Genomic DNA, 13,843 nt, shown 5'->3' with positions numbered 1-13,843 from the left:
ACTGATGATATGGAGCTTTTCCATCATCTCTTTCCGCAGATGTAGTCAATTTGATTTCTATGTATCCCATCTGATGAGGTCCATGTGTATAGAGGTCTTTTATGCTGTTTAAAAAAGGTATTTTCCATGAACAAATCATTGGTCTTACAAACTTCTATCATGCAATCTCTATCATTGTTTCTATCACCAAGGCCATATTTTCCAACTACTGATCCCTCCTCTTTGCTTCCAACCTTTGCATTCTAATCACCAGTAATTATCAATACATTTTGATTGCATGTTTGATCAATTTTAGACTGAAGACATTGGCAGAATTCTTCAATTTTGTTGTCACTGGATTTAGTGGTTAGTGTATACATTTGAATAATAGTGGCATTAACTTGTGTTCTTTGTAGACATATGGGACATTACCCTATCACAGACAGATCTCCAATGTAGAGATGCTAAATCAACTGGAAGAAGTGAGGAGGTACAAGAGCTGAACAGATCATTTCAAAGGTCAGTTCGAGAAGACAAAGTAAAATATTATAATGAAATGTGCAAAGGTCTAGATTTTGACAACTAAAAGGGAAGAACATGCTCAGCATTTCACCAGCTGAGGGAACTGAAGTTAAAATTCAAACCTCAATTTGAAGTATTGAAGGATTCTATAAGCAAAATATTGAATGATGCAGAAGCATCAAAAGAAGATGGAAGGAATGCACAGTCACTATACCAAAAAGAAATCCTGTGTGTTCAACCATTTCAAGAGGTAACATATGATCAAGTGCCAATGATCTAGAAGGAAAAAGTCCAAGGTGCATTGAAGGCATTGACAAAGAACAAGGCACCAGGACTTGATGGAATACAAATTAAAATCTTTCAACAAACTGATGCATCACTGGATGTACTCATTCATCTGTGCTAAGAAATTTAGAAGGCAATTACCTGGTCAACTGACTGGAAGAGATCCATATTTGTGCCCATTTCAAAGAGAGGTGATACAATGGAATGTGGAAATCATCAGACAATATTGTTGATATCACATTCACAGAGACATTCCAGAGTTTCAAGCCAGTTTCAGAAGAGAACGTGGAATGAGGAATATCATTGTTGATGTCCTATGGATCTTGGCTGAAAGCAGAGAATACCAGAAAGATGGTTACCTTTGCTTTATTGACTATGCAAAGGTTATCAATTGTGTGGATCATGACAAGCTATGGGTAACATTGAGAAGTATAAGTATTCCAGAACACTTAATTGTGATCATGAGGAACCTATACACACACCAAGAGGCAGTTGTTTGTACAAAACAAGGTAACACTGAATGGTTTAAAATTAGGAAAGGTATGCACCAAGGTTGTATTTTTCCACCATATTTATTTAATCTGTATGCTGAACAAATAATCTGAGAAGCTGAAATATATGAATTAAAATGAGGCATCAAGATTGGAGGAAGACTCATTAACAACCTCCAATATGCAGATGATACAATCTTGCTTGCTGAAAGTGAAGAGATCTTAAAATACTTACTGGTGAAGATCAAAGACCACAGCTTTCAGTATGGATTGCATCTCGATGTAAAGGAAACAAAAATCCTCACCACTAGGCCAATAAACAACACCCATCTCAATGGAGAAAAGATTGAAGTTGGCAATCAGTTTTTGCTCGGATCAATCATCAACACTCATGGAAGCAGCAGTCAAGAAAGCAAACAACGGCACAAGAACACTCACACTTGCAGATAATACCCACTTGACCTGGGTTCAATGACTGGATGATCAAAGCTCAACCAGAAGAAGGAAGATGAGGGGGAAAGAGTAATCTGATACAATTTGATGAACTTGACCTACACCTATGGATGCAGTAGCTCAAAAGAGGGAACAAATCCTTACAGCAAGGATCATTCCTACCCCCTCCATACACAGAGTAGACGGGGATGGGCAACTTGGACATTGGCTACCCAAAATGGGGAGCAGGGAGGGCCTACAAAAGCAAGAAGTGACTGGCTTACAAGCTTTCAAGAGGGAACCTAGATCCAGAGGGCATGGAGGAAGGTAGAATCTCCACTGAGTTGTATCCAATCTGTCTAGGCGGGGCTGATGAAATGAAGTGTGGATGAGTCTCTTGTGATACAACAGTGAATAATTGTTATCAGGACTGATTGTGAGGGTTGGAAATGTAAAGGTAGATGTTTTGTAGCAAGGCAGGGAGTGATTAACTTTTCAGTCTAGGAACGGAGGTCCCTGGGACCATCAAGGGAGAAGAGTAGAGAGTAGGACCCTACCAAGAGAAGCAGTGATGCCTGAGATGGAGGCAGAGACAATGACTTGGAGAGATGGAACAGTTGGGGACTTTAGACACAGAGAGGGAGAGGGGCTGTGTGCTGATAACCAGGGGGCAGGCTTGTAGTGTATACCCTTTGGTTGGTTGATGATGCATGGAGGGGATTGTAACCATGGCAAAGAAATTATGTACGATAGGATGAATGTAAAACTAATGTTCTCCAATGTAAAACTATCACATAATTCACAATAAAACATTTAAAAAAAAAAATCAAACAACGTATTGCATTAGTCAAATCTGATGCGCAAGACCTTTTAAAGTGTTGAGGAGTAAAGCTGTCAGTTTGAGGACTAAGGTGTACCTGACCCAAGTCATGGTATTTTCAGTAACCTCATATGCATGCAAAAGTTGGACAGTGAATAAGGAGGACCATAGAAGAATTGATGCATTTGAGTTATGGTGTTAGAGGAGAATATTGAAAGTACCATGGACTGCCAAAAGAGCAAACAAATACATGTCGAAAGAAGTGCAACCAAAAGTGCTCCTTGGAAGCCAGGATGGCCACGCTTGGTGTCTCATACTTCAGACATATTATCAGGAGGGACCAGTCATTGGAGAAGGACATCATGTTTGGTAATGTGGAGGATTGAAGAATAAGCAGAAGACCCCTGACGAAATGGATTGGCACAGTGGCAACATTAATAGGCTCAAATGTTGCAGCAATTGTGATGTTTGCCCGGACTGGGCAGTGTTTTGATCTGTTGTGCATAAAGTCACTATGAGTTGGTACTGACTTGATGACACCTAACAAAACATGTATGTTCAACCTAGCTACCTTTTTTGTTTCTAATATTAAAGTTCGTATTTTCTTTTTACTTTCACAATTTAACATCTCTTCTGTATTTAAGTATTCTGGAAGTAAATATGAATAAAATAAATAAATAAGAAAATGCCATGAATGAATGGTTGGTGTCCAGGATGTGGCTATCTGCTAGGACTGATGTTCCCATTAAGATGTATGCTGGTGAACCAGCTTGCATGGCATTCTCTTGGCTTCCCTAACTCAGTAGGTGCTCCTCACCAGAACATTGTACTTAATCGCTTTGAGTTGCTCAGTCTCGGTTCATCAAAGGAAATAATGATTTAAACAGACAAAGTGTTATAATATAGGACAAATCAATGGGCTGGGGCAGCCCTAAGAGAATAGGCACTATTTGTCTTTATAGTTTATGTTTTCTTTGATTCCTTCCAGGGGTTGTGAAGAAGTGTGTGAGCCCGACCCATGCGCTGGTGGGCTTCAGGTATGGAGACACCAAGGTTGTGCCCACCTCTTGCATCACACCTGTGGGGGGCGCCATGCCCTGCCCAGTGCTCCAGGTACCATACCAGTTATCTATTCTGTGGTCCCTCTTCACCATTCTCAGTGTTTTGGATTACATTGGATACCAAGGCTACTGTTTGGCCCTTTGCTAAACACCCAGTTGTGTTTGGGCAGGAAAAGCCAAAAGCAATGAGCCTGTGAATCACTCATTGCCGGGCATTTTCTTTGCTAATGACCTTGATCATTGATCAGCTAACTCCCCAGTTTGCAGCTCATGGCTTAGCAAACTTGCTTGCAGCACCTTAAAGGCCCTTGTCCCTTTACAAAATAATAGTCGATGGTGGGGGATGGGAGTTGCTGTGAGCAGCTACAGCTCATGGAATTTCATGTGAAGATTTAAATAGCAAAAGGTTATCTTAAAGCTAATTTAATATCAAGGGCAGTTGTTGGGTTCTATCAAGTGGCTTTCAACACCTAGTGACACCAAATGACAGAGTAGAACCTGCCCCCTAGGGTTTCCTAGTCTACAATTTTTATGGGAACAGATCACTAGGTCTTTTCTCCTGTGGAGCCGCTGGGTGATTCACTGCCTTTGAGCTAACATTTAGCTGAATGCTTAACCATTACCCAACCAGGACTCCTTAACAAGACAGAAATTGTGTTGACATTGTAGACAGTCTATGCCAGACTATGATGTACAGTTCGCCCCTCATGCATATTCCCTCATGAACAATATTGGTGTGCCCTCATCCATTTATATAAATGTATAAAAGCTGTATGTGTCTTCCCATCCAACTCCTACTGTCCTAATCCCCATCCCAATGCCAAGGAACCACCTCTAAGACTAGGGCTGTGGGAAATAGGGGCATGTCTCCGAGAGCGCCGTTACACCTGATTGCTGGAGAGTGTGAGCCAGAGGAAAAACAGAGGAGGTGCCAGAAGGTGTAGCATGGTGGTCTGTGTGTGCCTCCTCCCACCAGACCCTTCACACACACCAGCACACAAATTCACAGATGGGTGATCCCCTCCTCTGACAAATGCCCAGCAATCTCTGCTATGTCCCTTTGCAAGGTGTCCCTTCTGCTGTGGAATTCTGCCAGACGTTATCTCTTGATAACTTTTACCCACAAGTTGTAGGTGAAGGTTTTGGAGCAACACTGAACACATGTGCTCCTTTCCTCTGTCTGGGTCCCAGCCCTTCAGATATATGTGGGCGTAGTTCATGTCTCTCCTAGACTTTATGTTAAATACTCCATGTTCCTTCTACCTACCAGTGCATGCAGGATATTGATTGCACTTCCCTCACCATCTTGTTGGGTGTCCTCTGGACACTTTGTCACATGTCATAGCCCTGCTAGAATGCAAGCTTCCCTAAAACTGATCACAAAATTCCCAGTGAATCCAAAGAATATTTAAACTATTTTCTCATTCTATGTGTTCAGTTAGACTGAGGGGGAAAAAAAAACACATTTGGACTTTAGACTCAGTATTTGCTCATCATCTTAGAGTATTTTATTCTACTGCTATTATTCGCATTATCTATAAGATCTCTAAGCATGATATTTGTTACAAAATATTTCTAATATACAGGTCGGAGATTACGTGTTTGCCAAAATTGTGATACCCAAAGGATTTGACTTCTATGTCCCTGCCATTGTCATAGCCCTTCCGAACCAAGATGTACCTGAAGATAAGTTCTACACAGTTTTGAAATGTAACAACCGGAGGGTAAGTAGGTTTTCATTTAGGAAAGGACTTTCTGGCTAGACAGCAAGTGGCTTTTTTATTCCTACTTTTCTTCTGGCCAGTACCTCACTCTTTTGTGACACGAGCAGATGTCTTCAAAGAATGATTTCCCTGGCTGTATCTACTGCTTCCCTGAGCATCGCTCCTTGTAGTTTGAATTCTGCCCTCTCTGCAACACGAAATCTATCCTTACTGAGAACATCATGGCCTCCTAGCATCTGCATCTAATGACCTTTTTGGCTCTTGTTCTGTCTGACTGGGCCGCAAGATTCGACAGCTGGGAATACTCCCTCCTAGCTTCATTAGTGTCCTCCCTGGGTCCTTGCAGCATCGCTCTTGCTTACTTGTCCTCTGACTTTTCAGACTGCTCCTGCCTTATTTAAGCTTCTCTCTCAGCCCTGATATGGTGCTGTAGGATACACACTGAACTGCTAACCACAAAGTTGGCAGTTCAAATCCACCAACCACTCCTTGGAAACCTTATTCAGGGTCGCTATGAGTTGAAACCTACTAGACAGCACTTAACAACTTCCAGCCCTGCAGTTGTGGGTGTCTTCTTGATCCACTCCCTTTCTCTGCCTCCTCATGACCTGTCTCTCTGTGCCAATGGTTGCCATCCCATGCCTGTTCTCTGTGCCAGCTCTGTCTTTCCAGCTGGGTCCTACTAGACACTGCCCTATGGTTAAGCCACAAGCCTCTCAAATGCACATGTCAAAGTCAGTAACCTCCCTTTCCTATAAGTGCATTCCTCCTGCAATCTGGCTCCACAACTCATACCTGACTAGGAGCCTGTCCCCTAAATGGAGAGAGAAGCGTACTCTGGTCAGGGAGACAGAGAGTGGAACAGAGTGGAAAGGACAGGGACTTTACAGGAACAATAGAAGACCTGCAGGTGCGTTTTCTGAACACTCACTCTGCCCTTTATTCTTTGTCTGGCTGTGGGCCAGTTACCTCTCCTCCCTGAACCTCAGTTTCATCACATATAGAATAGGTAGGAAAAAAATTATATTTATGAATGTATGTATATATATATTTATGCTTTGTATATATATGTGTGTGTGTTTGTGTGTGTGTGTAGAGAGAGAGAGAAGAACTCTGGTAGTGTAGTGGATTACAAGTTGGGCTGCTAAACTACAAGGTTAGCAGTTTGGATCTATCAGCTGCTCCAAGGGAGAAAGACAAGGTTTTCTGCTCCTATTAATGGAAACCCTATAAAAGGTTGCTATGAGTCGGAACCGACTAGACAGCACACAGCTGCCATCATATAGAGAAAACCTGGTAATTGTGAGGCTTAAAAATATATGTAAAAAATCTAGTTTCACATCTGATACATAGAGTACTAGGTGTAGTAGACATGAGAGGCTGTCACAGTTATTAGCATCATTCTTGAATCTTTCTTCTTCTGCACTACCCATGACCAGTGAATTGGAGCAAGTTGCTTAGTCTTATCACCTCTCTGTTCATTAACTCATACAATGGATGTTTGTGAAGCACCTGTATTTTTTCTTGGATTGTTTGTCTTTTTTTTTTAATGGATTTGTGGGAGTTCTCTATACCTTCTGAGTAGTAATTCTTGGTGATATATGCTACCAATATTCTCCCAATCTGCAGCTTGCCTTTTCATTTTCTTTATGGAACCTTTGTTGAAAGAAAAGCTTTACATTTTAGTGCCATCACATTTACCCATCTTCCTTTATGAATGGCCCTCTTTATTGTTTGTTTGTTTGTTTTAATTTTTTAGAAATCCTTTTTTACATTAAGGTTGAAACATATTTTCCTATGTATTTCTAAAAGTTTTAGGAAAATGTCTAATCAATATATAAATCTGATTATGTCACTTGCCTGTTTGTTTTCCCCCACAAGACACTTATCATCATTCTCAAGAAAACCCAGCATGACCCCAGCCTGCCTCTGGAGCTTGTCTTACAACCAGCCATTTGCAAAGCTCACAGCTTCCTGAACACAGCAGGCTTTTCCATGTCCCTAGTGTTTTATCTCTTCCTGCACTGCCTACCCATCTCCTTTTCATAGACACCCCGTCACCCTATAGTTCCGCCTGGTGTGACTGTCTGCTGAGGCCTCTCCTCAGGCCTCCCCTGCACATTGGACTCTCCTCCCCCATACCGCCTTTCTCACCATAGTCTCAACTCCTTAGAGCAGAAATTCTGTCTTATTCATCTTTGTGCCTCCAGCACAGCCCCTGGTGAAGAGCGGGTTCTCTCAGTGGAGTTTTAAATCACTTGAATGAATGACATTTTTTAATGGAAATAGCATTCTCCTGATGGGCCACTTAATATACCTGGAAAGAGACTGGCAAGCAAAAAACAGTGTAACACGCAGAATGAACATACCCAGTCAATTCTTGGCTCTAACACTGGGTATTTATTTTCATCAGGGAGATGGTCATGGTAAAGTGACTGCAGGGTTCAGGATAGAGAGTGAAGACCAGTAGAGCCAGTGACTACAGGAGTACTGTATCCAATATGGACAGAGCCAGAGGGGTCAAGGTGCCCACCCATCAATTCAGAAAAGAAAAGAGAAAACCCATAGGGGAATGGAATTTCCTGGGGTTGTGTGAATCACAGAAAAGAAGCCCTTTGGAAAGGCAGCAGAGGGGAAGCATTCATATGGACTACTGGGGGATAGCATGCCCCAGGGTGTGAGGCAAGATTGTTGTTGAGTGACAGCCAATCAATGCCGACTCATAGCAACCTTGTATAGTCTTTCCAAGGAGTGGCTAGTGGGTTTGAACTGCCATCCTTGAAGTTCAAACTGATCTTGTGGTCCAGTGCTTACCCGACAGTACCACCCCAGGACTCTGTGGGGAGAAAGAAGGCCCAGGAAAACTCAGGAAGAGCCTCAGATCCCAAGGGAGGACCTTGGAATTTTCCCACAAGGCCCCTGGAGACGAGAGTGGCATGGTAATAATATTCTGATGGTGACTTTGAGAGACTCAAAGGTGTGGAAGGGGGCATTCAGCAAAGGGACAGTGTGGTTATAGTTACCCAGGGAGGATAAGACCAAGGCTGAAATAGAGATAGAGAGTAGAGTGTATGAAGGTGAGTGTGAACACGTGTGTGTGTGTGTGTGTGTGTCTTCTAATATGGATAGCCATGGCAATGAATCCTGAGTATAAAGGACAAAAACAAACCAACCCACAACTCAAAAATGAATTTTATTCAACAAATATGTATCAAACAAGGTTCTGAATTTTAAATAGCTCTCTATAAATGTTAGCTTGTTAACACTTGGTAGCTACTATAATGGGTCAAGCTAGGAAAAATTATATGTGAATTGTGGACATCTTAATTGAATGAACACTCTTGATATTATTACAGGAATTCTGCCCTCGGAGTGCACTTATTAAGATCAGTCAAAACAAGTATACTCTCTCTTGCTCTCAGATAAAGTCACCCCCAATTCAAGAGGATCCAAAAGTGTAAGTGTACCCAGCTTTTTACTTCTTGAATTATTTATGTCTTTGCACACTAACTGTCTATTGGTCCAAGTTGAAACCCATGGCCTCTAAACCATAGAGAAAAAAGCACAAATAGAGGACCTTCTACTTAAACTGAAAAGCTCAGAGGACTTCCTACCTAAACTGGAACCCTTTCTTCAACACTACATCTTGTACCTGAATTTATTTGTTCATCTAATTCCAGTCACATCTCCAGTATTATTTTACTGGCTCTTCAGAAGGCATTCAATCTTATTATGAATGTGAAAGGATTATCCTTCTTTTTATGTGTAGATTCAAGGCCTTCTAATTGTGTTTAACAAAAAAGTGAAGATTATTTTGACCTCCAGTTGGGAGAGGTCAGCCTCTGCCTCATTCCATGGTTGTGGCAGTGGCAGTGAAGTGCTGACCCTGGCCTGCCTGTGATCAGTGAGTGTGTTTGTTGGTTGTTAAGTTTTAAGTGTCATCAAGCCAGTTCTGAGACCTGTTAACCCTGTATAGGGTTTCCAAGGCTGTAAATCTTTACAAGAGCAGAAAAGCCTCATCTTTCTCCCAAAGAGGGGCTAGTGAGCTCGAACCACTGACCTTGATAGCATTCCAGTGATTATCCTACAGTGCTACCAGCGCATTAGAGGCACTGCAGTGGGTGAACATGTTTCCCTCAGAGGCACTAGGAATTGCTAAGAACTGGAAAGGTGTGTGAAGGCAAAGTCAATAAAAAAAGTTAAGGCCCAGAGAGCAGGCAGAACCCCACGTCCATGGGGCCAAGCATGGGCATCCAGATTGGAGTCATAGAGCCTTGACCTTTGAGGTTAAAGGAGTATCAAAACAGACAGAGATGGATTTGAGCAAAGATTGGGAGAAGGGACCTAGGAAACACCATCCACTTCCACTGAGAGATTTCAGGTTGCCTTTGGGAACCAATCTTCAATATCCTGATGGTTTAACTTTGACTTTAAAACCAACACACAGCATCTCCCTTCATTTCTTAGCCTCCTTTTCTAGACTTCTGAATCTTTACCCCTGATGTCAAAGAATCAGTGTCCCTCTTGCTTAAGGCAAATCTGTCATCCAGGTCCTGGAGGACAGTTCCTCAGTACATAGAGCCCTTGGTCAGTCAGTTATCTCTGGGTTCTTTTCTTTCTTTTGCTCCTTCCCACTGACCCCTTCACCTTCAGTTGAAAAACCAAGTTTGCCTCCCCATGTATTTGCCTACACATGTTCACACATGCGCACACGTGACCTTGTGTATACTAACCAAACTGAACCACTTGCCATCCAGTAAGTGTCAGAGTAGAACTGTACTCTATAGGGTTTTCAACAGCTGTGATCTTTCAGAAACAGATCCTCAGGCCTTTCTTCCTAGGCACCTTAGGGTGGGCTCTCCTTATATACTAAAACAAAAGCAACAAACAATCCCATTGGCATCTAATTGATTCTGATATATAGCAACCTTATAGGACAGAGTAGAACTGCCCCACAGGGTTTGCAATATGTCAACTTTACAGGAGCAGACTGCCACATCTTTCTCTCATGGAGTAGCTGGTGAGTTTGAACCATTGCCCTTTCGGTTAGCAATTGAGCTCTTTAACCACTGCGCCACTAGTGCCCTTGTGTGCAATAAGGACTCCATCTCTCCATCTTTAACACCCTCGTCTGTTCTCCTGTGCTTTCTGTGACTGGAACCTGGGATGGATTTTCTAAAACTCCCCCACCCCAACTCCAGATGGTTGTAATGTGCAGCCAGAGTTGATAAGGACAGAAGGGGCATTGGAAGTGAATGCCTGGGTCCATCTCCCAGCCCCTTTTATACTAGACAGGTTTCCTGTCCTCCGCTAGCTTGTCTCTTCCCTCTTAGGTGTTGCAGGACAAGAGGTGATCACTGTGTATCTAGCATAAAGCAGGTACTCAGCATGTAAGGAATCAAATTAGTCCAGCCATTAGATATTTTTACCCGAGGGTACAGAGAGCATCTCAAATTCAGTAGGATCAGCACTGGACTGCTAACCACAAGGTCAGTGGTTCAAACCCACCTGTCACTCCTTGGAAATCCTATACAAGATTGCTGTGAGTTAGAACTGACTCAATGGCACTTAACAACAACATAACTGAAATCACAGTTCCCCACAAATCTGCTCCCATCTCGGCCTTTCCCATCTCAGTTCATTCTGATATCCACCAGTCACAGAGTTACCCAAGCAGAAACCTTGGAGCCAAATTGTCCCTCACCATTACATCCCATCAGTCTCCAAGTTATATTGATCTTAACTTCTAGATGATTCTCAGTCCTGCCTTGGGTCACTGCTCCCATTTCTGAGGGCCATGCCTCCAGCCTCTTCTGCCATCTGTCTTGTCCTGGCCATCCACCATAAGAACTCAGCCATCTCCCTCACACACACCACTAGCTTCACTTTTCTCTTGTTGTTGTTAAGTGCCGTCGAGTCGGTTCCGACCCATAGCGACCCTGAACTGGGTTTCCGAGACTGTAAATCTTTACGGGAGCAGAAAGCCTCATCTTTCTCCCACGGAAAGGCTGGTAGTTTCGAACTGCTGACCTTGCGATTCACAGCCTGTTTCTCTAGCCACCTTAAACCAGTCCTCCAACCATTCTAAACTACTTGTAGTTTGAGGTTTGCATGAATAATTTCTTTTAGAAAGGTCATCTTGAAGCTGGTCCCTATGAGCCGGAGGTTAAAGATATCACAATTTTCCAACATGTCATACCATTCCATAGTCCTTCATATCAGCCACCATTCCTCTTCTTCTTCAAGTCCCAGGGCTCTGCAGTATGCTGTAACACTTCATAAAACTCACAAATGTCCAACGAAATGGCTCACACATTTGTGGAGGCTGGCAAGTCCCAAATTCATAGTTCAGAGATCAGTCTGGAGGAATCTTCTCACCTAAATTGTCTCAGGAGCTGAGGAACCCAAATCAGCAGTCAGACAACAGGCTGTTGAAGCACGAAGCTTCGAGAGCTGGTGAATCAGGTCAGGTGGTGGGTTGAAAGTCCCATGGACTGGAGTTCAGATGCAATGAGTCAAATACAAGATCCAGGGCAAGATAGTGAACTTCTCCAAAGCACTACAATCAATTAAAGTCAGACCATGTCCCAAGGGAAACTAAGGGTGATGATTTGAATCACACCCTCTAGTATGATAGGGACATCCTCAATCCTTAGTTTCACTGTAAACTTTACTCTTTAACCCTTACTCCTTAGTTAATTCACTTCAGAATAGCCCATGATCACAGACATTGTCACAATACATCATGGAATGGAGAAATTTGGCTAGAAGTGCCATAATAAATAATTAGCCACCATTCAGTTGGTTTGTTTTATCCATACTATGCTTTTTCAAGTCCCTGTGCCTTTCTCTGCATACACTATTCTCCTGAAATGCTCTTCCTCAGCCTTGGTCACCTAGTAGACTCGAAGGTTCAACTCGAGCATCACCACTTGTATGCAATGATCTGGGATTCCAGTCCTCCCACATAGTTAGGGGACTTCTTTGTGTCCTGTATGTTTTTGATGAGACAGAGATTGTCCCTTGTGTTGGCCCATGTTCTTGAATGGTCATTGTTCCTGTTAGACTTGAGTTCTTGAAGGTAGGGCCAGATTTTATCTACTTCTCAAATTCGTGAAGCGTTCCATATATTTTTGGAGTCCTAGTGTGCCGCCATTTTGAGTTATGGTGTTGGAGGAGAATATTGAAAGGGCCATGGGCTGCCAAAAGAACCAATAGATCCGTTTTGGAAGAAATGCAGCCAGAGTGCTCCTTGGAGGCAAAGATGGCCAAACTTCGTCTCTCATATTTTGGATATAGTGTCAGGAAAGACCAGTCACTGGAGAAGGATATCATGTTTGGTAAGGTGGAGGGTCAGAGAAAAAGAGGAAGACCCCCAATGAGATGGATTGGCCAAGTGGCAGTATCAGTGGACTCAAGTGTGGCAACAGTAGTGAGGTTGGCCCAGGATCGGACAGTGTTTTGTTCTGCTGTGCACAATTTCGCTATGGGTGGGTAGTGACTCGATGGCACCTAACAACAACAACAAAAACAGTATGGCGCTGTGGGTTAATGTGCTGGACTTAACAACAACAAAATCTAGTTGCCAGGGTAGCGCTCACAGAATGTGCCCAATGGCTATTTGAAGGATGACCAGCAGTGCTCCTACAGGTGTGCATAGTCCCAAAGAGAGTCTTTCTTTGAGAATAATCATTGAAAATATATAATATAATCTTTCCTTCTTTTAGATGAGTATAGCATATATTCTCTAATGATAAATCTTTTTGTTAATTTCAAAATTCTACTCCAGCAATAGTTATCCAAATTATAATACATTATAAAGGGATATGTGTCTAAGTATTATCTATTTTTACTAAACTTAAGGTCATCAATCATTCTAGAATAAAATTTAATTCTTTCTACTTAGGTAAAAGTCTTTTTTTTTTTTTTTTTTTTCCAATTTAGTACTACCTCAGGCCGTATTTAAAACTCTTAGCTGCTAATTGTATGTAATCTGACACAGTGGTTAAAATGTTAGGCTGCTAATCTAAAGGTCACTGTTTATTGTTTACCCTGTCTCCTAGGGTTTTACACAATAGAAGCTTTCATTGACCCCCAGTGTCCCTATGGTCATTTCCAGTATATTTTGCACTAGCTTTTAATGCTCTTAAGCAAAGGTCATGCTCAAACAAAATTCAGAGCTTAGCCTGCCTCTGCTTCTATAATCAGGACTAGTAGAACTGAGCACACTGCATAAAGGCATAGATTTTATTTTATATCTACACTGGGATTTCCTCCTAGTCAGTCCTTTCTCATCAGGATTGCTTTCTCACGTACATTACAAATATGTCAGCTCCCTGTGGTGGTTCTTTAGTGCAAGTTCACACCATTACATCAAATTATTGTTAGGTACCATTGAGTGGTTCTGACCCGTACTGACCCTATCTACGTACAACAGAACGAAACAATGCCCAGTCCTGTGCCATCCTCACAGTTGCTGCTACACTTGGGCCCTTTGTTGCTGCTACTGTTCCAGTCCATTTTGTTGTG

The 13,843-nt window shown here is 42.3% G+C and overlaps 1 protein-coding gene across 1 annotated transcript in view; it reads left to right on the top strand.

Annotated features, from left to right (window-relative positions):
* VWA3B (von Willebrand factor A domain containing 3B) overlaps positions 1-13,843 on the top strand; it is a gene marked incomplete at its 5' end in the record, with an annotated part of 314,866 nt that overhangs the window by 293,041 nt on the left and 7,982 nt on the right. The window contains 3 exons of the mRNA XM_006870778.1: positions 3,518-3,642; positions 5,177-5,314; positions 8,671-8,771. Of these exons, the coding sequence (XP_006870840.1) occupies positions 3,518-3,642; positions 5,177-5,314; positions 8,671-8,771 (364 nt within the window). The remainder of the gene's footprint in view (positions 1-3,517; positions 3,643-5,176; positions 5,315-8,670; positions 8,772-13,843) is intronic.

The sequence above is a fragment of the Chrysochloris asiatica genome, unplaced genomic scaffold, assembly GCF_000296735.1.
Source record: "Chrysochloris asiatica unplaced genomic scaffold, ChrAsi1.0 scaffold00150, whole genome shotgun sequence".
Lineage (NCBI taxonomy): Eukaryota > Metazoa > Chordata > Mammalia > Afrosoricida > Chrysochloridae > Chrysochloris > Chrysochloris asiatica.
The sequence above is the reverse complement of the archived record's forward strand: the minus strand, read 5'-3'. Positions and strand labels throughout refer to the sequence as shown.